Genomic DNA, 23,498 nt, shown 5'->3' on the forward strand with positions numbered 1-23,498 from the left:
ACCAGTTGCAGCAGCTGTGACACGGGGCGTACTCTGGGAGGTCCAATTCTCAGGCCACGGGGGCTGTGTCTCCCCTCTTACAGCGATGCATGATGAAAGTCCCCAGGGCCACCAGGGGGATGCACATAGTGGAGGATGCCACAAGCAGCCCAATAACAGCTAGAGCATATGCCGGGTAATCCTTGGTCACCAGCTGACCCTGCAAGGAGGGACAGAGTCAGCAGAGGAAACCTTTCCATAGAACCTTCTGAGCACTATGCCCAGGCCTCAGCCCTCAAGGAGGTGAAGAGGCAGCATGGGGTGGGAAGAGACCTGAGGGGCTGCCATGCCACACCAGAGGCCACCCCAACCCTGCAGTTCACAGCAAATGTGCTAGGAGCCTGCTTCTTACTCTTCCATAAATAGGGACAATCTGACACCTCACTCAGGGGCACTGTCCAGGGCACCTAAATGTAGGTCCACCTTGAACCCAGACTAGAACTTTCTGTGGTGGTAAATGTGCTCTGTATCTCTGTTCAATGTGGCACCCAGACACCTATATGGAGGAGGAGTTCCCTGCCCAGGAGGCAGGAACCAGCAGCCTTTTCAGGGACACTTTCTCAATACCCAGGTAAAGGTCCACTGGAATGCTCTGGAGGAGACTGTCTCATCACTGGGACACATTTAAAAACATACCCAGCTTTGCTGTCCTGGATTGAGCATTTGTAAAATGCCTTGGTGAGGTTTTCATGTTGTGACCAATGACCTCCCCATACCACAGCGGGTGTCAGAGAACTAAAAGCTGTGCTTTGGTGTGGCCAGGCCTGTCCTGTGGGGACAGCAGATACCTGGGTGGCATCCCAGGCTTGGTACTGCAGGGTCCCTGTGAGGATGTAGTCACTCAGGTAGAAGAATAAGAGACCGATGATGAGCAGCGGGCTCACACAGGCCCACATGGCCTTCCAGTACCAGTTGAGGGCTCTGCCAGTCATGGCCTGAAGTTCATTTTCAAATCTATATGGATCATGGGGAGAGAAAGTCTGGGTTATTGATGCTTCTGGAGGTGAGAGGGTCCAGTCTGCACACCCCATCACTTAGGAAGATTTTGTTTGGGGCACCATTTATGTTTGAACATCACCCCGGGTGCCTCTCTGACCCCTTCTAGCAGGGGCAAGGGGCAAAGGGCTGAGGCTGCCCAAGCGGGGTGACAAAGCAACCCCTGCTGATAGGAGGACACCAGGAGACATCTTCCTGGTACTGGCTGCCAGAGTAGATCAGAAGGCAGCTCCCAGTGACAGTGGGGACAGGGTGCATGGGGACTAGCAGTCCAATCCGTCTTCAAGGACGGGGGCCCTCAGGTGGTTTTGCTTCCCCTCCACTCCCATCCAGGTGGCTCTACTGCCCATTAGAAACGCTCCCAGGACCCACAGAGCAGAATTGCTTTATGCTTGCAAACAGCAGGTCTTGTAGCAGAGAGAGTCTGGCCTTGGCCCCAAAGGGCCTGGACCCTGGCCAGGAAGAGCTGGAGGAGTGGGCCCAGAGGAGCCAGGGCCGTGCTTTCCAGAAGCTGGAGGCCGCAGGCCAACAGCACTCCCTCCCTGGCTGCACACTAACGTAGCAGCACACAGCAGTACTCCTCCCCAGGCTGATCAGGTCCTGTTCCAGGACCCACATGTGTACTTTAGCACTTAGGGACATGTTGGCCCAACTCCTCTCCCCATTTTACAGGGGAGGAGACTGAGGCCCAGGGTTGGGCTGGGACTCACTGAAGGCACCCAGGTGGCAGAGCTCCTCCTGCCTTAAAATCTGCTTCTCACTGTGGGAGAAGCCACCTTGGCAGGAAGGCTGGGGTGAGGCAAGATGTCACTGTCACCAGCAGTGGTCACAGCCCCTGCCTCCCTGCATCTAACCCCAGTGTGGAGTTTTGGGTAAAGGGGATCAAACCAGGGCCTCGAGAATTTTAGGCAAGCAATCTGTCACTGAGCTGTATTCCAGGGCCCAGGTGAGAGGGTGTCCCTCTCACCCCTAGCCACTCCTGGAGAGAGGTGGGAAGAGCAGGCTGCCAAAGCGGAGGCAGGACACTGCCTCAGAAGTTCACTAGATGGCGCTGCACCCTCAGCGAGCAGAAGAGCCCTCTCCTGGCCACTCCTCTCATTACAAGTCCTTCCAAACTGGAGCTGCGTTTTTCTTCTCTGTCCCTCCTGCGTTCTCACCACTCTTCTGATGGGCTTGTTCCCCTCCCCATGACCTCCAGTGAACCCAAAGTTCCGTTCCTCTCTCCCCAACCTTCTCACTTTGCTCTGAAACACCCTCTTTAGGGACCAATTGCTCCTTCTAGACTGGCATTTTCTAGGTGACCAATCTGTCCCATTCTACTGGGGACTTTCCTGGATTTAGTACTGAGAGGCCTGTATCCCAGGAAACCCTTTGATTCTGGGGAAAATGGAAGACTTGGTCACCCTCATGTTAGTGTCCTCAAAATGTTATGAGATGTGAAAGGGAGAAGAGGGGAGGATAGAATGGCCGAGAAGGGGGCTGGGATCGTGGCTTAGTGGTAGAGCACTTGCCTAGCACATGTGATGAGGCACTGGGTTCGATCCTCAGCACCACATAAAAATAAATAAAAGGTATCTGCAACTAATATATATATATATATATATATATATATATATATATATATATATATATATTTTTTTTTTTTTTTTTTTTTTAAAGAGCCAAGTAGGTTTTGGGAATGCTGCAGATTATAACCCCTCTCTGTGAATCTCAAGTGTCTTCCGGGTTCCGTGAGAGCTACAGGAAAGACAGCCAGCTGGCTTCAACTTATGTCCTGAGATGAATTGATTGTGGGCAATCCCTTGGCATGTCAGGAAATCTCAGCTGTTTCAGGCACAGTGAGGAATGCCTCTTGAGGGACCTCCAGCCTGCTAGAGTGCTGCAGCTGGTCTCCCTTTCCATCCCAAACCAGTGTGGAACATAAGAAGACACTGGGGAAAGAGGAGGTAAGACAAAGTGGCCTGGTCCCCTGATCCCAGCTCACGCTGGAGCAGCACCTGCCATGTGCTCAGAACATGTAAATTTGATGAGCTGCCTCAGTGGCACTGGGTAGCCTGAGGTCCTCAGGTTCTAGCAGGCTCTGCTCCTTGCTGCTGCTGCTGCTCAAGGGACCACAACTGGAGGAGTATGGTACTAGACCATGTCTCAAAGTGTGGCCCCAGACTACCTGGGGACATGCAAAAATTAGAACTCTCTTTTTACTCCTTTTTGGTCCTGGAGATTGAATCCAGGGTGCTCTGCCACTGACTTACATCCACAGACCTTTTGTTTTTTTGATTTTTGTTTTTTGTTTTTTGAGACAGGGTCTAAGTTGCCCAGGCTGGGCTTGACTTGAGATCCTCCTGCCTCAGCCTCCCGAGTCACTGGGATTGTAGTTGTGCTCCACTGCACCTGGCTTAAAATGAGAACTCTTGTCCCTCACCCCAGACTCCTTAACCAGAACCTCCGGTGGGGCCCTGCAACTCTTGTTTGCATGAGCCCCCCGGTGGCTGTGAGGCACATTCAAGTCTGAAAGTTGCTGTAGGCCAGGGGTTGTGAGCCCAGCTGCCCATTTCATCACCTGGGGAGACGGACCACATTGCTGTGCCAGCCTGGGCAGCAGGGTTGAGAACCTGACCACATTTTGAATTTGCCAAATTTCCTAGGGTGTCAGTTCTCAATGGACTTTGGTCCAAGTCCTTGAAAAACACTGGTGTTAACCAATGATCGGGGCATCTAGGACCTGGAGGTATAAAAATTCTCCACCGAGTAAGCTGTGGGGTCTAGCAGGGTCAGCGGGGAAACTTCCTATAACAGAATGAAGCGAGGCAGAGAAATAGCCGGGATCCAAGGGCAAAGGGCCAACTTCTAGGAGTGAAATGACATTGAGTCGGGGCGATTTTTCTTGTGGGTTGTCTCCCTTCCGCTGCGTTTCCCCCACGTAGCTGGCAAGGGCTGGAGCCTGCTCACCTCCTCAGCCCGTACACGTAACACAAGGCGATCGTCTCCACCAGGACAATGAGCAGCAGGGACAGCGTAGCCGCATAGTCATTGAATATGTCAAACCAGTAGTTTCCGGCCTCCATGGTGAACACCAAGCCGACGACACAGCTGACGAGGCACAGCAGACCTGGGGGCACAAGACCAAGGGCTCACCTGCCCACACCTCCGCCCACGCATCCGATATTCTATGGGGCAGCAGGAGCCCTAGGCTCCTAAGGGGGCTCTGGCCAATGGGTTCATCCACGTGGATTGGGAGAGGGTGACGCTAGGCTCCTTGGGAAAGTGAGAGTGGTGAGCATTTGCTCTTTTGGGACTCTCACCTGGGCTGTGGGGCCGGGGATGATATTGATCCCATCCACTCAGCTCCAGAGCTCATGGACAGTCAATCAGGGAAAAGGCTTGAATGTGAGGTAGGGATCTTCATCAGGACTTCCTGGAGATATCTTTCATACCACCAGAGTGGGGAAGAAACTTAGGGTTTACCCAGCTCCTACCATGTACCAGGCACTGGCTATGAATTGTATCCTTAAACCTGCCAGGCAGGTATCAGAAATCACTTTCCCAGTGGGAAGCCAAGGCTCAGAGATGTCAAACAATTCATCCAACGGCCCACAGCACACGGTGGCAGAGTCAGGATTCAGACACAGGTGCCTCAGCCTCCAGAATCTGGATTTTGTCCCCGTCTCCTTCAGTTGCCCCCCGTCTTGGGGACCCCAGGAGGGGTTTGAAGCCTAAGCTCCCACCCCTTTCCATTGCACACCAGATAGTGATGGCCACTGAGCCCCACTGCCATCTTCAAGGGATGACACCAGGAAAAAGGGGTAAGTGCCGTCTGGGGAGCTGCTTGCACACATGCTGGCTGCAGAGAACCAGCAGGATGCTAAGTGCAAGCAGACCCTCAAGAAAGGCAGGTGGCTCCAACTAGGGGATCAGGACTTGAAGGAGGCGGGAGGGGAGCTGGGTTTGGATCACCCCGGGTGTGGTGGAGGCGTGGCGCCAGCCATGGCACAGGCAGAGGGCCAGGCTACATGGTCCTCATAATTGGTGGGAATGGGGGTAGAGCGAAGCCAGGGAAGATGTTCTGGGAGAAGCTGCTTCCTTCACTAATGACCCCAAGGAAAGCTGAATGGATGGAGAAACTGGTCTGCGCTCTTTCAATGGCTTCTTGTACGACAGGAAGAGTGTCTGGCAACTGCTGCCCATGATCATGCGGTGGATTTCATGGATTTTGAATGAAAACAACAGACTCGGAGAATGTACTGTAAGACTTCATTGATCCACAGTCCAAAGGACAATGCAGAGAGAACTAAAATGGTAGGACTCAGAATAGGGGAGGGCTGTAGGCATGCTTGTTGCCTGGGAAGGAATCTGAGAAGCAGCTCTCTGGGGTCTGGGCAAAGTTCTTGACCTAGGTGGTGGATATTTGGAAGGATCTATAGGTAAAAATTCATTGCAGCGTCCTTAAGGAATATATGCTTGTAATCGTGATGCTTCAATGAACAGAAGCTGAATATTATGGTTGGGATGTGAAGGGTCCCTCAAAAACTCCCGTGTGAGACAGTGCAAGAAGGTTCAGAGGAGAAGGGTTGGGTTGTGAAAGCTTTAACCCCATCAGTGAGTTAATCCCCTGATGCGATTAACTGAGTGGTAACTAAAGGTAGGTGGGTGTGGCTAGGAGGCGGGGCATTGGGGGCGTGGCTTTGGGTGTATTTTTGTATTTGACAAGTGGAGACCCCCCCCCCCCACTCTCTCTCTCTGCTTCCTGGTCATCATGTGAGCTACTTCCCTCTGTCACACATTTCTGCCATCACATTCAGTCCCACCTTGAGCCCCAAGGAATGGAGTCTGCTGTCTATAGACTGAGACCTCTGAGACTGTGAGCCCCCAGATGCACTTTTCCTCCTCTACAGTTGTTCTGGGTTGGGTCCTTTTAGTCACGGCCGTGAAAAAGCAGACCAAAACACTGAAACAGTCTCTCTCCCATGCTGGAGTGTCCGGTTGGGGAGGTGGGGCAGGACTTAAGTTTTGGGTGACCTTTCCTGGGATGTTGAGAAGGGAATGCACAGGCTGACTCACAGGTCTCAGATTACAAGCAGTTAAGGAAGCATGTCACCTGGGGCCGCCTTGAGAAGCACAGGGCCCTTGAGGAAACTTAGCCTTGAGTTGCCGTCACCTCCCAGCCCACCCTAACCCAGCCTCTTCCACTGGCTAGCCCACTGACCTGAGATGGCCTCCTTGGGCAGGTGGCTGGTAATGACCTTGCTGTCAGTCAGAGGGGTGAGGATGGCTGCCGTGTTTCCCAGCATGCTCCCCATGCCCAGCACCAGCAGCATGAAGAAGTAGAGGACGGACCACAGCTGGGACACCTCCATGTTTTTAATGGCCTCGGTGTAGACGATGAAGGCCAGGCCAGTGCCCTGGACAGCCTGCTCGTGGTGAGAAGATACCAGTTGCACACCCATAAGATCGACAGTCTCCTGTCCTACACTCAGTTCTAAGCAACCTGGGGACCTTGGAACTAGCCAAAAGAAGCCACATTCTGAGCTTTGCATATGCCAAGCCTGTATACTACTACCATACGTGGGTTTGAAAAGACAGAACTGGATAACAATTGTGTTTAAAACCAGAGGGACAGGAGGAGAGTGGTCAAAAGACTCTTTGCTCCTTGGGAGGGAAATCAAGAGACGGTCTAACATTAGACTTTGTTAAGTTCAATATGCACAGGAAAATTTCCAGGAAAAAAAAAAAACAGGCATCCACATTTCAAATGGTAGAGGATTACATGGAGTGAGAAGACAGTGGGGGAGAAAGAGAGAAAAGAACAAACAGAACAGGGAAAAAAGTCTAAATAAATGAGTAACCATAAAGTCCATGGACACAGAGCCAAGTTCAAAAGTTAGTGAGGGAAAAATCTCGGGTGCCAAAACCGAAAAGGAAATGGGAGGTGAGAGGCCTGAACAGGAGCTGGTGCCCAAGGGCCCCGTGGTGCTGAACAGAATCTAGGCCTTGATGCCTAAGGATGAGGTCTTGGCATCTGATTCTCCCAGGAAGGGAGGGCCACACTCCAGGGTGGGGCAGGCAGGGATCTGGGGCTGAATCACCAGGAGAACGGAAGTGTTGCCCCATGGGTGAAATAGCTGGGAATGCCTCCCCCGTGTAACCAAGGGACCAATAAGCCCAATAGACCTGGCAGCCTCCTGCAGCCTCCCTGGAGACCAGAGCCATGCTCTCCCTCTTCTCTATTCTGGGAAAGAATTCTCTAGAAGTCTTTACATTAAGTATAAGAACTAGACAATATGCTTGCTGACACTTCTGTTAGGCTCAAAGCCTTAGCGCATACAATAAGAAAATGAAATGAGATACAACTACTGAAAAAACAAAATTGTGTCTGTTTACACCAAAAATAAAAGCCCAGAAGCAAATCTATAAATGAATATGAAATTTTGTAGGCAAATTCATCAAAGTCGCTAGGTATGAGATCAATGTACAAAACCTATAGCTTTCCTTTACATCAAAAGTAAACATGATAGAAAAGGGCGGGGGTACCACTCATAATAGCAATAACAACAAGGTCATATAAATCCACTAAATGATTTGCCAAAATATTCATGTAGAAAATTAGTTGTAGAATAAAACACCTGGGCTGGGGCTGTAGTTCAGTGGTAGAGCACTTGCCTAGCATGTGTGAGGCACTGGATTTGATTCTCAGCACTTCATATAAATAAATGAATAAAATAAAAGTTCATCAACATAAAAAAAGTTAAAAAGGAACAAAAGACCTAAGTGAATGAGAGAAAGCCTGTTCCTGAATCAGAAGTCGTGATTCAAAAGATATTAATTCTTCCCAAATGACATTATAAAATTATCAATGCAACTCTAATGAAAATTCCCTAAGGGATCCCTCCCAGTGAAACCTGCCCATGTTATCCTAAAATTATTGTGGAAAAAAAATAAATATCCTAGCATAGCAGAGAGAATTCTGTAAACTATAAAAAATTATTTAAAAAGAAAAATGTGAAAAGCATCCAAATGTCTATTAGTAAAGGGATGGATAAGTAAATTGTAGTATCATTGTGTGATGGAATAAAATAAATATAGCACTTAAAATGAATGCGTGAGATTCTAATGTATTATTATGGACAGGTCTCAAAATTAAACTGTTGAATGAGAAAAGTGTCCTCCAGGACCACTTGGGCTCACTTAAAACCACCAACAAAGCAATGATATCATCTAAGAATGTTTAAACACATGGTCTACAAATATTTTTCCCATATGCTGGCCGTCTTCTCACTCTGTTCACTTTTCCTTTGCTGTGTAGAAGCTTCTTAGCTTGATATAATCCCATTTGTCTATTTTTGCTTTTGATGCCTGTGCCTTTGAGGTGTTATCTAAAAAACTGTTGCCTATACCAATGTCTTGAGTACTTCCTTTGTTTTCTTCTAGTCTTACATTTCAGGTCTTACATTTAGGTCTTTGGTCCATATTGAATTGATTTTTGAATTTGGCAATAGACAGAGATCAGTTTCCTTTTTCTGCACATGGATATCCAGTTTTCCTTGCACTGTGTATTGAAGAGACTATTCTTTCTTCAGTTTATATTCTTGGTACCTTGTCAAAAATCAGTGGTGTCAGCAGCTCAGGAGGCTGAGGCAGGAGGATCACAAGTTCAAAGTCAGCCTCAGCAACTTAGCAAGGCCCTAAGCAATTTAGCAAGACCCTGTCTCAAAATAAACAATAAAGAGGCTGGGATGTAGCTCAGTGATTAAGCACCCATGGATTCAATCCCTGGTACAAAAAAAAAATAGTATGGATTATGCATGTGGATTAATTTTTGAGCTCTTTATTCTGTTCCATTGGTCTATGTGTGTGTTTTTATGCCATCATCATGCCTTTTTTGATGGGTGTTTTGAAGGGTGTTTTGAAGTCAGGTATTGTGATGCCTCTAGTTGTTTTTGTTTTTTTTTTTTTTCCTTCTCAAGGTGGCTTTGGATAGTCTGGGTCCCATAGGAATTTTAGAATTTTTCTTCTGTGAAGAATGTCATTGGTATTTGATGTGGGTTGCATTGAATCTGTAGACTGTTTTTGGTAGTATGGACATTTTAACAATGTTAATTCTTTCAATCCATGAACATGGGATATCTTTTCAAGAGTGTGTGTGTATGTATCCTCTTGAATTTCTTTCATGAGTAATTTGTGATTTTCATTGTAGAGATTTTTTTTTTTAAATTTCTTTGGCTAAATTCCAACTATTCAATAGCAAAAATCCACATAATCCAATTAAAAATGTTGAATGATGTGAATAGACATTTCTCAAAAGAAAACATGCAAGTACATGAGAAGATGCTCCACCTCACTAATCATCAAGGAAATGAAAACCCAAGTCATATCTTATTCCAGTTAGAGTGGCTATTATCAAACATATAAGACAAACAAGCAAATGCTCACAAACTCCTACAACTGTGGGAATGTAAATTCATACAGTAATTATGGAAAACACTCTGAAATCTCCTCAGAAAACAAGAAGTAGAATTTCTGCATGATTCAATAATTCCCACTACTGCATTTACACCCAAAGGAAATGAAATCATTCTGTCAAGGAGACTCTGCTCTGTGTGCTTATTGTGGTACCATTCCCAATAATCAAGAGGTGGAGACATCAGTGGACAAATTGATACAAAAAATGTGGTACACATATGCAATGGAACCTTATCCAGCCATTAAAGGAATGAAATTCTGTCACTTGCATCAATATAGATAAAACTGCAAACATTAAATGTAATGATTCAGATACAGAAAGACATGGAAACTAAAAAAATTCAATCTCAGAGAAGGAGAGTGGTATGGTGGTCACCAGAGCAGGAAGGATAGCGGGAAGAAGCATGATAAGGAGTTAGAGGAGCATTTTTTATTTGTTTGTTTTTGCAATAGGGTCTCACTAAGTTGTTGAGGCTGGTCTCAAACTCAAGATCCTCCTGCCTTAGCTTCCTGAGTAGCGGGGATTACAGGAATGCACCACACCTGGCCAAGAGGTTAGAGGACAAGCATCAAACAAGGGACTGACAGAGGAGGAATTAGTTTGGGGAAGACCCTGTCTCAAACAATATAGAGGCTGGGATGTAACTCAGCCATAGTGCTGGAAATTGTCTAATCTCTGACGGTCTGTGCTGCTAAGTTCCAAAATAACTGTTTTGGATAAGAAGGGTTCAAAAGTTCCTAACACAGGAAAATGATTAATGTTTGTGGAGATGGAGATGCTAATTTTCCTGAGTGGATAATTACATGTTATATACATGTATCCATCCTCAGCACCAAAAAATTATCATATTGTACCCCATGGATGTGCCTAAATATGTGCTAATAAAATATATTTTAAAAAGAATATATACATATGTACACACACATATGTAATAAAAATGAAGGTGCTTGTCTCTGGTGAGTAGGGAAAACTTAGGACCTGTAACAAAGGAGAATTTAATTTTGTCCCTGAAACGTCTTTTTTAAAATAATGACCGTCTGATGACAAGTATTCATCCTGAGAGGCGGCTCTAAGGGTGTTTGTGTTTTATTCTCGGCCCATACCTTCCTGTATTATTAAAACTTAAACAGAGAAAAGGAGAAAGAAGGAAAGATACAGAGAACCCAACGGGGCTTTATAATGAGGAGGGGTCCCCAGCGGCGCCTGGGGAGAGCGGGGGCCAAGTCTCTGTTCTCTGAGTTACAGGGAAAGTAGATCCTCCTTTCCTGGTGTCCGGGGACTGGGTGGGCGGCAGTTCTCAGGGCCCCTGGGAAGGGTGTGGAGAGGCCAGCCCTGCCCTTCCCAGGTGCCTTACCGTGTCCAGCTCTGACTCCAAGCTGCAGTTTTTAATGAGTGGGAACACCTCGCTGTATCTGCTCGGATCGGTGGACGCCAGGTAGTCCTTCACCTGCTCCAGGTTGCTGGCTGTCACAGAGCCATCTTCAAGGTCGAAAGAGTTGGTCAGCAGCAGAATCACCCTGCAGAGCAGACCATCAGCTTGACCTTCACTGGCTGGCAAGGTCGCCATCCCCAAGGGCTCTCAGAAGCTGGGGTGGGGGTGGGGGTCCGTCCTCCCACCAGCCTCTACCTTCTGGTTTGGGTGGGGATCTGTGGACTGGTGGGTAAACCTGGGATGGCTTTGAGAAAGCCTCAGATGTAAACGGGCAGGACAACAGGAGCCGGACCCCCACCTGAGGCCGTTTGAACACCTGGACCAGGGAGGTCTGACGGAATTTCCTCTGATGATGGATCTGCTTCAATCTGTCACTACTGACCACGTGCGGTGACAGACTACTTGAGTGTGGCCAGTGCCACTGAGGAAGGATTGAAAGGAAATCTAGAATTATCTAAATCGAAGTTCATGTTGGCATGCAAATTACTCCAAGGTAAATCAGCCGGCATGAATTTAAACTTTAATGGAAACAGCGCTGCTTGGGGCTGCTGCCTGCCAGGTTGGAATCTCACCTTCTAGGGGGTGCCCCTGTAGTTTTGGTCAAGGGCTACAGACAGGAAATCCTGTCCTCTCTGTGGTTTGGTCAGAGAGGACTTGGTTACTTTATTATTATTATCATTATTATTATTATTTGGTTACTTTATTTTTTAAAAAAATTTAAATTTATTTTTACTTTTCTCTTTTGAGATGGGGACTCACTGTATTACTACCCAGGCTGGTCTGGACTCCTGGGCTCGGGTGATCTGCCCACCTCTGCCTGCCCAGGGCTGAGAGCCTGGTGGGCACCAAATGCTGGGCTTTGGATACTTTTCGGACTGGGGAGACGGATCAGCAGACACTGAAGTTGTGGGTTGAATGCTCTCTTCTGCTAGGTACACAGAACCCCACAAACCAGCCCCTTCCCTGCAAGGCCGATCTTGACTGGCCCCAGGACCCTCCCTCAGCTCCAAGTGCTGATGGTGGGAAGCCTGAAACTGACTCTGGATTGAGGACTCCCAAACGGGTGCTCTCAGTGGCCCCTGGGCCTTTGAACGTCACCTCTTCCCTGTCCCCACTTCAGCTCAGAGCTCTGGGGACTCGGCCCCCAGAGGATTTACTTGTTTAAGCAGCTTTCGTAGTTGAAGGTGGCCTTGAAGCCGTAGATGGAGAAGGTCACGATGCTGGCGAATATGGAGGTGGAGCTGTTGATGAGGGACACGGTGATGGCGTGCTTCTGGCAATTGCTGCTGGGCTCGTTGTAACTGGCGAAGGCAATCAGGCTGCCAAAGCCCAGGCCGAGCGAGAAGAAGATCTGTGTGGCCGCGTTGACCCAGGTCTTGGGGTTGGCCAGCTGCTCCATCTGGAGGACCGGCAGGGGACAGGGCCCATGAACCCAGGGTCCCATGCCCAGGCTCTCAGATCCGCGGGAGAGGGAGGCCCAGGGCAGAAGGGATGGCCCCCAGGGCACAGCCAGTCAGGGCAACCTGGGGCTGGAGCCCAGCTCTCCTGTCCAGTCCATCCCCCAGGAGGACACCATGTGGCCTTCACAGGTCGTATCCTCCGTGGCACCTTACCCACAGGAGGTTCGCAACCGAACATTTAGGGTAAAATGATTTTTTTTAAAAAAACTGCACTGATCTCTGGTCCACCAGCCAGGCACTCTGAGAGTCTGGATATTAAGTGGTTGTGGCTTGGAGGTGGAGTTCAGGTGTGGATTGCATCTGGTGCTGTTGTTGTGGGCGTTTGGAACAAGAGGGTGCGTTTGGGGGGATGGTACAGTTACTCTGTTTCCAGGTGCTAGATTTTCTAAATGAAGAACTTGCCCACCCCACAGGTTCCCTGCTGATGAGCTGTGGGGTGCTGGAAAATGGGGAGTTGGGAGGGGATGGTGGATGACCTGGAGGAAGCAGGTAACAGGTGAGGGAGATGATGGAGCCCAGCCTGTGGCACCCGGCTCTGGGGAGAGTCTGGGTGGGGCTTTGGGGCAGAGAGGCCAGAAGGGAGGCTGGCGCAGCAGTTGGCTGGGGGCAGTGAGGGCAAGACTTCACGGGCTGGGGACCACCTCCTGAAGAGGCGGTCCAGCCCCCAAGTGACCCACACCCCTCGCCCCAGCCTCTGGGCTCCCTCTATGTGCAGCTTCCCCTTCCCTCCCACCTCCAGCCTCCCCAGAAGGTGGCGGGTGTGACAGAGAGGCACCCTCAGGGTCCCTCCCCTGCAGCCTGTACCTTGGGCGTGAACATGTACATCAGCCCGTTGGTGGCTCCATGGAGCGTGAGGCCCCTGATCAGGTAGATGATGAGCACACAGTAGGGCAGCAACGCCGTGAAATACACCACCTGTGGGCGTCAGAGGGTGGAGTCAGCCTCCTGGGGAGGGACGGAGGGCGGGGTCGACACATGCCCTGCCCCAGTGACATCTGGAAGAGACGTGGACGTTCCTGGTTGGACACAGAGTCCACGTTTGGGCTGAAGAAATGGGCTGGCTGGCTGTGGCCGCCCCCGTCTGTGTCCACCAGGAAACCTCCTCTTCTACACAGGAGGGGCCGGTGGGCATCGGGGCTTTCCCTCGGCTCCGCCTTGGCCCTGGCCACAGTGTGCCCCGTGGTGGTGAGTGGCCGGCCCAGCTGCCTCCAGCCGACCACATCCAGACGGCAGAGCCCCCAGAAGCTCCGTAGGAATTTTCACGGTGCTAGATAAAGAGATCAGTCTGGAAACGAAATGTGGTGATCAGTAATGAGGCCAGAGAGAAAGAGTGACCGTCTCCACCCAATTTCTATGAAAGGCTCACTTTCTCAGGCTTGAAACTGCACAAAAGTGGAATTTTGGTCAAGCAGATCTTTTCCCTGTTCACATGCAGATTCAAGGACTCCCCTCCCTCCCTTCTTCTTCCCTCCCTCCCTCCCTCCCTTCCTCTCTCTCCTTTTCTCTCTTTCTTTCTTTTTGGGTACCAGGGGCTGAACTCAGGGGCACTCGACCCCTGAGCCCCATCCCCAGCCCTATTTTGTATTTTATTTAGAGTCAGGGTCTCACTGAGTTGCTTAGGGCCTTGCTTTTTCTGAGGTTGGCTTTGAATTCTCTATCCTCCTGCCTCAGCCTCCTGAGCCACTACAGGTGCGCACCACTGTGCCCAACTCAAGGACATTTTTCTCTTGGTTTTCTTGGTAGCTTTGGCAGGAGCCTCTCATTCTTGGGATCATCCTAACTTTTACAAAGCCTCCAAACAGGGACTTTTTGAGGCATGGTGTCGCACACACCTGCAATCCCAGCGACTCAGGAGGCTGAGGCAGGAGGACCATAAATTCCAGCTCAGCCTTGGTGACTTACTGAGGTCCTGCCTCAAAATCAAAAATGAAAAGGGCTGAAGGTGTAACTCCGAGGTAGAGCATCCCTGGGTTCAATCCCCAGTACCATGCACACAGGCCTCCCACAGCACATCTGTGAATGGATAAAGAAAATGTGGTACATATACACAATAGAGTATTACTCAGCCATCAAGAAGAATGAAATTATGGCATATGCCAGTAAATGGATGGACCTGGAGACTACCATGCCAGATGGAATAAGGCAGGCCCAAATAACCAAAGGCCGAATGCTATCTCTGATATGCGGATGCCAATACACAACTAGGGGTGAGGCTGAGAGGGAAGAATAGAAGTTCGTTAGCTTAGACAAAGGGGAATGAAGGGAGGAGAGGGGATAGGCATAGGAAAGACAGAATGAATGGGACAAAACTTTCCTATGTTCATAGATGAGCCCACGACTAGGGAAACTCCACAAGAGTTTCTTGTGTACAACCACAAGAATGGGACCCTAAATAGAATAAGTTATACTCCATGTAGAGATCGGTCAGAATACACTCTACTGCCATGTACATCTAAAGAGAACAAATTAAAAATTTTTTTTAAGAAAAGCACATCAGCCCACCCACAGTTGGAGTTTTTCTATAGATCACTTCCTAAGTACACCAGAGCCTTCTAGGTCAAGCAAAGGAGTATTTGGTAGGAGATGGGCGCAGTGGTGCACACTCCTGAAATCCCAGCAGCTCCGGAGGCCAAGGCAGGAGGATCACAAGTTCAAAGCCAGCCTCAGCAAAAGCGAGTCACTAAGCAACTCAGTGAGACCCTGTCTCTAAATAAATACAAAAAAAAATAGGGCTGGGGATGGGGTCAGTGGTCAAGTGCCCCTGAGTTCAAGCCCCAATACCCCTGTCCCAGAAAAAGGAAGTATTTGGGGGGCCGTTTTGTGTATGAGCGCCCTTATCTTTTGGATCCTCCTGGGAGAAACACGGCTGGTGACCCTTGTCCCAAGGGGCTTGAGTGACACTCAGCCTTCCATGTCCTCTGAGGCATGGCGCCATCTTCCCACGAATTTCCAAAGCCGCCAGCGTGATGCCCTGTGTCCTCTCGCCCAGACAGCACACAGACGCAGGGCATGTCCTTCCATCGCTTCTGAGCTGAGGTCATTACAGCTTGAGAGGAGTAATGAGTGTCCCCAAGATCAGGAGACGACAGGGAGACAAGGTGGACAAGGGGCAGACAGGGCATGCGCCAGCGCCCTGAAGGCGCCCCAGGGACACTGCCCACGGCACTGGGCACTAAGGGGACACTGGGGCCAGCTTCTCCACAGGCAGGGGACGAGTTCCCCAGAGGCTGTCTGCAGTCCCTACCAGGTGGCTCCTTCTCTTTTCCATGGAAGGAGCAGGATGTTGGGCGCGATCAGCTCAACCTCCCGGGAGGAGCCGTTCCCCACCACTCTACAAAAGTTCACGGAGGAGGAGGTGCACAGAGGGGAGTGGCTCTGCCCTGGCCCTGCCCTCACAACTGTGCCCTGGGGCAAGTCATGTCACCCTCTAAGCCTCAGTGGGGTGCCAGCAAGGACCTGCTGGGATGGGCTGTTGCAGGATGGGACGAGCTGGGTGCCCACCATGTGGGTCTGCAGTGAGGAGGGACCGTGTCCTAGGCTGACCTCACCAGGGCGCGGGGCCTGGGCCGCAGATTCACACAGGTGGCCGGTGACGGAATCTCTCACCAGTAAACATGTCAGCCCTGGGAGGAGCGTAAACCTGGGGACTCGGCAAGGACAAGAGACTCGGGAAGACCAGGCCTGACTGCTCTGTGGGCGCTCATACACGAAACAGCCCACCAAATACTTCTTTTTTCGGGAGCAGGGGTACTGGGAATTGAACTCAGGGGCACTTGACCACTGAGCCACATCCCCAGTCCTATTTTTTTTTGTATTTTATTTAGAGGCAGGGTCTCGCTGAGTTGCTTAGCACCTTGCTTTTGCTGAGGCTGGCTTTGAACTCATGATCCTCCTGCCTCAGCCTCTTGAGCCACTGGGATTACAGGCGTGTGCCACCACACCCAGCTTCATTTTTCACAAAGCAAATGAATGAGCCCTCATTTTGAGATTTGGTGCTATACTTCCCACCACCCCTGACCACCTTTACTGGGACCAGGTTGATGATCTGTGCCGGCCACACTGTGGGTGTCCTCCGGCCCCAGCCAGCTCCAACCCAGCACCGCAGAAGCAACTCCTGGCCCTGCCCAAGGCTGGGGACAGGCAGCTGCTCCTGCGCCCACCCACCTCAGGGAGCACTGCACCCTCCAGGGGCCCTGGCCCACCTTGCCCGTGGACTCGGTGCCCCGCAGGATGCACAGATACACCATCAGCCAGGCCAGGATGAGGCACAGCGCCGGCTCCCACTGCACAGCCCCGGTCTCCTGGATGGACGGGGAGATGTTGAGGGTCTTCCTGTACCAGAAGTACTGCGTCGAGGAAGCCTTCTCACACTCCTCCTCGTAGCCCGTGTGGTTCCCATTCAGCGGGCAGACAGACCACGGCAGCGGGTCCTTTAGGATCGAAAAGCATGGTACAGAGAGGCTATAAAGGTCAGGTGAGGAGATGGACGAGAAGGATGCTGGTCCTCCCAGGGCAGGAGGTGGAGCTGCTCAGGCAGATGGGGAAGCAGGGTTTGTCGGGGCCACCAGAGGGACCTCAAGGGACTTGGTATGGTTTGGATGTTGAGTTCCTCCAAAGATCCGTAGATAAAGACTTGGGCTCCAGAGCAGCAGTATTGGGAGGTGCTGTGGGCCTTTAAGAGGTGGGGCCTAGTGAGAGCTCATTAGGTCATGGAGACTATGTCCTTGATCTGTCTACTCTTGTTCAAGATATGACCATTTTCTCCCATGTGTGGTCCTGCCGTGATGTACTGCCATCTGTCACTCTTACTAGGATCCAAACCAATGGAACCCATCTTATCTTGGTCTCTGAACTCTCCAAACTATAAACTAAATCCTTTCTCTTTATAACTTAGCTGCCTCAGGTATTTTGTTATAGTAATGCAAAACTGACTAATGCAAAGACTACTTGACTTGCAATTCTGCAGGCGTTTGTTAAGGACTACCAAACTCCGTTGTGCATCTAAAAGATTGAGGAAAAAGTGGACAAAGGATAGGCCAGCTATGATTAACACTGTAACTCACCACCTCTGTAGCAGCCAGACCCAGAACTCAAACCCCAAACTACAGCACTGGTCGTAATGATCAGGACTTAGGCAATAACTCATGTATTCCCTGTTGTTTGCCAACCCAGGATTAAGCAGAGAAACTCAAATATGTGCCCTAACCAATCGCATAGAATGTCTCACTTCTCCTTAGCCCATCTCTAGCTGTTCCAAGCTAACACCCCTAATGGGGCACATCTGCTGGGAGAGACAGGCATTTCCTTCCATGGACATTGGATCTGGAAGCCAGAAGGGGATGAGGTTCACCATCCTGAGGCCCTCATACCCCTAGGACCAGAGAACCCCTTATAGTGACTTCCTTTGGGCTCAGTCAGCTACACCTGAAGCACTTAGACTCCTGGACTTTGTAGGGAGGCGTCAGTAAGATCTCTTCTGCTTAAGCTGGTTTGCACTGGATTCTCCAGCATTTATGAGCAAGGGAGGCTAAATGGTGCCTGTACAATGAGCAAAATCCAAGGCCAAGTGCAAAACAGAGATACCGAATGGCAGTGTAAAGGTTAACTTGAATTGTCAGCTTGATTGGATTGAGAGATGCCAAGGATTAAGAGGCTTCTGGGCATGTCAATGAGGGTGTGTCTAGGAGTGATTGGCATGTGGGATAGCCAACTGAAATGGAGACCCTCCCCAAGCACGGGCAGCACCATCCAATAAGATGAGGGCTCTGGGGTTGGGGCTGTGGCTCAGCCGTGGAGCGCTCACCTGGCAAGATCAAGGCCCTGGGTTGGATCCTCACACCACATAAAAAATAAATAAAAAAGATATTGTGCCCAGCTACAACTAAAAATTAATTAATTAATTAATTAAAAGGAAATCATAAAAAAAGAACTATATGAGGGCTTGGATGGAATAAAAGAAGTGGGAAGAACAGGGAGCAGCCGCGGAGGCAGGCTGGGTTCTTCTTGAGCAGGTTCGTGTTGGCGGGTGCGATCTCCTGAGGACATCAGACTCCAGCTCCTTCACTCGTCCAAGGTGGACTCTGCCAGTGATGCTCCAGGGAGTTTCCAGAAGCCTTTGGTCCCAGACTAGGGTAGCACTGTTGATCCCTCTTGTTCTGAGGCTTCAGCCTCTTGGACTGCCCAGCGACTGGCCCCTCCAGCTCTCCAGCCTGCAGTTGGCCATGGTGGGCGGTCCAGCTCTGGTTGTGAGCCAGTCTAATAATCATACCCCTGTTGATAACCATCCCTCCTGTTGGTTCTGTTCCTCTGGAGAACCCTGACTCATAGGCAGGGATGGAGGAGAAAACTTAACTCTGAGCACCCTTGGTGGGCAGTTCAGAGCAGCAGCCCTGCTCTGCCAAGACCCGACCCGAGTTGATCAGTTTGGGGTGTCTCTGGGGTTCCATAGGCTCACATTCCTCAGATCAGACAGAGCTGTTCCTCCAACAAGAGCGAGTCTGACCTTCGCGTTAGGCTTACTCCCTTGATAGTTCACAATCCACACCACCAAGGCCCAGAGGTGTGGACTACTCTGCATTGAGAGCTGGAGCCCAGGTTTACACCCCTGTTGGTGCTCAGGCCCGGTGCGGGGGGACACCCTGGCCACAGAGCCACCCTGGCTTGTTGGGTGTGGGAGCCAGTTTCTAGCTTTGATCCAGATTGTTTGTGAAGATGTCACAGCCCCCCCTCCCTCTGCACTAGGAGCAGCTTCCCCCCGAGGGCAGCTGGCATCTTCTGTCCCACCCTGAGTAGGCCTGGGGCTTTCTGTGACCAACGGAGTGCAGGCCAGAGAATGGGGGTGACTTCCTGTGGAGGCCTCCGGGGCCTTTAGCTGCCTGTCTATCATCACGGGACGATGGTCAGCAAGACTCTGGAAGGATGAGGCCACATGGACAGAGAGGCCACCGAGAGGGAACTCAGGGCCCAGTGGCAACACTGGGTCCCTCCCAGGTGAGAGAGACCCTTTAGACAGGAAGCCCAGTTGGCCCACCCCAGCCAGCGTCTCCAGGGCCATTTACTGGGCCATGCAGGACTGACTGGGTCCATCCACTGACCCCTCTGCCGAGGCCACTCCAGCCTCCAGGTTTCCAGCTCTTCCTGGAGGACTAGGTCACCCAGGGGGATGACGCCCAGGTGCACCACCGAGGCTCTGGCGGCATCTGTGTGGGGTGGGGTCCGGGCATCAGGTGTTTGAAAGCTCCGGCCAGCGTCCGTGTGCCACCAGGGCGAAAAAGCTTTGGAGCCAGTGGAGCAAGGGTGGCCCCGCTGCCCTGTCCCCAGCAGGATCCTGATCCCGTTGGTAACAGCCTGAGGCTGAAGGCCCCTGAGCAGCAAGTGACCTGTAACTGTACGACTGGAAGCCACTCCTGCCGCGATGACCACAGGAATGAGGAGTGAGGGTGTCTCCACGTAGGACCAGCCTGGCGCAGAGTGAGCGCCAGTGAGCGCCTCCCACACCCTTGCTGCCACTATCATGTGGCAGCTCTGCACAGAGAAGGGCATGTAGGCCCCAGCATTTAGAGTAAAAAGAGCTGCCCTGTGTCCACCCAGAAGTCTGGGGAGAGGCGGAGTTGTAGTCAGTCTTCAAGGAACTCTGGCCAAAGACAGGAAAGAATGTGGTGCTTTGGCTAAACTCAGGGCAGGGTCCTTCCCATCTGGGAGCGTGTGATGGGGCAGCCTTGGGGGGAGGGGGCTCCTTGGGAGGCCACAGTAAGGTGGAGATGCCACCTTCCCAGTGGAGATGTCAAGTCAGGACTTTTAGAATAACTCACCCAGGTATTCCTGGGGGCCCCAGAGACTCAAGGATAAGGATTCTCAAGGCCTCAGGAAGCCTCACAGACTGGGGACAGTTGACAGCCGATGGCCAGACCTGCCTGGCTTTGGGGCCATGGGAGAACATCTGAAGAAGCATGAAGGTCAGGCTCAGAGGCCAACGGGGAGGTGGTGGCCAGGCTGGTCCTGCCTCCTCCTCTTTCCCGTCTGGGGAGAGGCTGCTGGAAGGGGGATGGGGCAGCAGGCAGAGGGTCCCTGAGAGTGACCAGGCTGGAGCCGAGGACGAGAGCTGGTGAGCAGTGGTTGGGGGTGCGCTGGGCTGGGCTGGGGTTCTCTCTTTTGCCCCCACCAACTTCTAGCCCTCTCTGCATCTTCTGCAATGAGCGCGAGCTCCGTGGATGGTCGGGACACTGTTTAGAACACTCGTCTTTGAGAAGAGCCTCTTTTGCGTTAAGGGTGACCATGGCCCTTCTGGGAGGAATTTGGGGTCTTCCGGAAAAAGGAGAGGCTCAGCCCTGAGCTCCAAACCTGGAAGGCTAAGTGGCCATGGCAGGAAGGCAAAGGGTGGGGGCAGAAGCAGAGGAGGGACAGTCCCTACAGACTCGCTGGGATGCTGAAAACAGTCCCCGCTTGCCACAGGCTTTCTCCTGGACATTTCCTGGCGCACTCCTGTCATCCCAGCAGCTCAGGAGGCCGAGGCCGAGGCTGAGGCAGGAGGATCGCAAGTTCAAAGCCAGCCTCAGCAATGGCAAGGCCCTGAGCAACTCAGTGAGACCCTCTCTCTAAATAAAATACAAAATAGGGCTGGGGATGGGGCTCAGTGGTCCAGTGCTCCTGAGTTCAATCCCAGATCCCTCCCCCACACCCCAAGAAAAAAAAAAGGTCCTTAATACATTTGGGGTCACATCCTTCAGAGAGAATCAAAGAATAACTGTGGACCTCAGTCCCAGAAACAGGCAAGAGCTCATCCATCTGCACCAGCCGGCTCACAGTGCCAGTCCGGGGCCAAGGTCCTGGGGCAGAAGCCCTCCCTCCCTCTGGATGGGGAGGCTCAGCTTCCCTTCCATCCTCCTGCCACTCTCTGGCTCCCCAGAGACTGGCATCCTCCACCCACTGCCCGAGGTGGGCAGCTTACATCCACCCCGTTTCTTGCCCTGTTCACCTGGAAGGAGTGGAAGAGGTACCAGAAGCTCCAGGCGTTGATGACGTTGTAGTAGATGGTCCCGAAGAAGGAGACCACCACGCTGGCGATGCCTGCCAAGAAGCAAGGGCGCCACTGAGGACTAGACACACCAGACACACCCCCGCGGTGACTCCCTGCAACAGAAAAACCTCCCTCCGTGGAGTCTGTGTGACCATTGTGACCTTCGGGAGAGTTCTTTCTTTCTTCCCCGCCCCCCGCCCCCCACCATCTTCTGGGACATGAGGCCAAGCACAGGTCTTGGTTTTTGTTGTTGGGGCGGCTGTGCCAGGTACCAGGCTACAGTCCTCAGATGCTTTTGGTCCTCACCACGGCATTGCCCCCATTTCACAGAGAAGGAAACCGAGGCACACGGTGTGCCCAAGACTGCCCAGCTGGCAAGTGGCAGAGGTCAGATTTCAGCCTCGTGGGAGAAGCTCTTTGTCACTGCCAAGCACCAGCCCCAGGCCCAGTGTGACCACAGCTGCCTCTTTGGCTCACTGAAGGTTGAGTCCTAGGGATCAGACCCTGCCCTCTGGCATTAGGGAGCAGGGGCATGAGGGGGCGGGGTAGGGAGTGGTGGGAATAGGCTGCCTGGGTCTGGTCAGGACTGCAGAGCTCAGGGTGGGGTTGTGAGCCAGGGAAGGTGGGCCACCAGGGGAGCCCTGAGCTCTGTCCCCGACTCTTTCCATCCTACACCAGGGAGGGCTCTCAAGGAGACTGGCGCGGGCCGCGGTGGGGACATTCAAGCTGCCAGTATCAGCAAGCTGCAGGGCAGCGATCCCCACCTCCGGCTACCCTTGGGATGCTGGGTGCTCAACGGGTTCCAGCACCCCAGAGTGACATGCCCAGCGACCGTCTTTTCTGTGACAGAGCTCACGCTGCCTCTGTGACTGCTGACCCGGGCAGACGGTCAAACCGCACGCTGTGTTAAAAATGAACAGCCTTTCAAGGTGAGGGGGCGTTTGGGGTCTGGAGATGACTGGAGAGGCCACTGGACACGTGGCTCTTCTGGGTCTGAGATCAGGCCCTGTCGAGCTGACTCCTGCCTCACTTCTGCCAGGAGTCACCCTGCTTTCCTGGGGTTGTGCAGAGCAGGTGCTGGAGATGCCAGCTCAGGTAACTGGGGAAAGACGCGGTTTGAAGCAGCAGCCCTGCTCTCCAAGTGTGTCTCAGCTGCAAACGTTAATGGCACCTCCTCCAGCAACCTCTCAGGGGCGCAATGAAGGTTAAATAAGCTCCTGAGCTTGTATCTCGTAGGCAGCACCCAGCCCAAAGTAGGTGCTCAGTAAGAGAGAGAGTCGTTAATTAGCAGGGAGCAGTTATGTGCATTTTCTGAATGGTTGCTGGCTGGGCTGGAGTTAGAGCCCTGTGCTGGGCAGCTGCTTCCCTTGTACGTATTTCCAAGCCGAGGCCCAGAAAGGAGAAGCCACGTGGTAGCAGTTTCCCAGGGTGCTGCCCTGTGAGTCAGAATCCCAGCCCCTCTCAGCCCCTCCCGGCTGTCAGTCCGTCCTGTCAAGGGCTTTCTCTGGGGCCCCATGCTTGCTGATGGATTCCCACCCCCAGCCCTGTGCTCCCAGGGGACTGAAAGGTGGAAGGGGGCTGGAGAGGGCCTCACATACCGACACCGCTGAGGTAGGGGCTGATGGTCCTCCAGGCACCGATGCTGCCCTGCCGCATGCGCTGCCCCACGGCCAGCTCCATGTACAAGAGTGGCATCCCCTCCACGAAGAGCATGATGAGGTAGGGGACCAGGAAGCTACCTGCAGGCATCCAGAGCTGAGGGCCAGGCTGGCACTGCAGATGGCCTTTCTCCACCACCTGTGCAAATGCCCTTCCCTCATCCTCCCACCTGCCCCTGCCTCCTTCTGCCTTGTATCTGTCCTCTCCATCTGCTCTCTTCTGCCTGCCTGGCTCCCACCACTCCACATGTCCACCCCTCACCTGTCCCTCTCACTCATCCGCCATCATTCATCCACTTCCTTCCTCTCTCCCATCACCCATTCATCGGTCCACTCATCCAACCACCCATCCACCCACCCAGCCACACATCCATCCATCCATCCATCCATCTGCACCTCCATCCATCCACTCATCCATCCACACATCTACACATCTATC

At 51.9% G+C, this 23,498-nt stretch overlaps 1 protein-coding gene across 4 annotated transcripts in view; it reads right to left on the reverse strand.

The window, feature by feature from the left end:
• Nucleotides 1–49: 49 nt before the first annotated feature.
• The window catches only part of Slc6a20 (solute carrier family 6 member 20), a 41,818-nt gene continuing 18,369 nt past the window's right edge, over nt 50–23,498 (reverse strand). Inside the window, exons 2-13 of one of the 4 annotated variants that reach the window (XM_076869668.1) lie at nt 23,000–23,140; nt 21,360–21,451; nt 16,588–16,815; nt 13,190–13,300; nt 13,065–13,066; nt 12,784–12,814; nt 12,083–12,324; nt 10,848–11,010; nt 6,239–6,443; nt 3,985–4,144; nt 828–993; nt 50–199 (exon numbers count right to left, since the gene is read on the reverse strand). In XM_076869668.1, coding sequence (XP_076725783.1) covers nt 50–199; nt 828–993; nt 3,985–4,144; nt 6,239–6,443; nt 10,848–11,010; nt 12,083–12,324; nt 12,784–12,814; nt 13,065–13,066; nt 13,190–13,300; nt 16,588–16,815; nt 21,360–21,451; nt 23,000–23,140 — 1,691 coding nt within the window. The remainder of the gene's footprint in view (nt 200–827; nt 994–3,984; nt 4,145–6,238; nt 6,444–10,847; nt 11,011–12,082; nt 12,325–12,783; nt 12,815–13,064; nt 13,067–13,189; nt 13,301–16,587; nt 16,816–21,359; nt 21,452–22,999; nt 23,141–23,498) is intronic. The other 3 variants (XM_076869693.1, XM_076869685.1, XM_076869677.1) reach the window with 3 other exon arrangements.

Source organism: Callospermophilus lateralis, chromosome 1 (genome assembly GCF_048772815.1).
Source record: "Callospermophilus lateralis isolate mCalLat2 chromosome 1, mCalLat2.hap1, whole genome shotgun sequence".
NCBI classification, from domain to species: Eukaryota; Metazoa; Chordata; class Mammalia; order Rodentia; family Sciuridae; genus Callospermophilus; species Callospermophilus lateralis.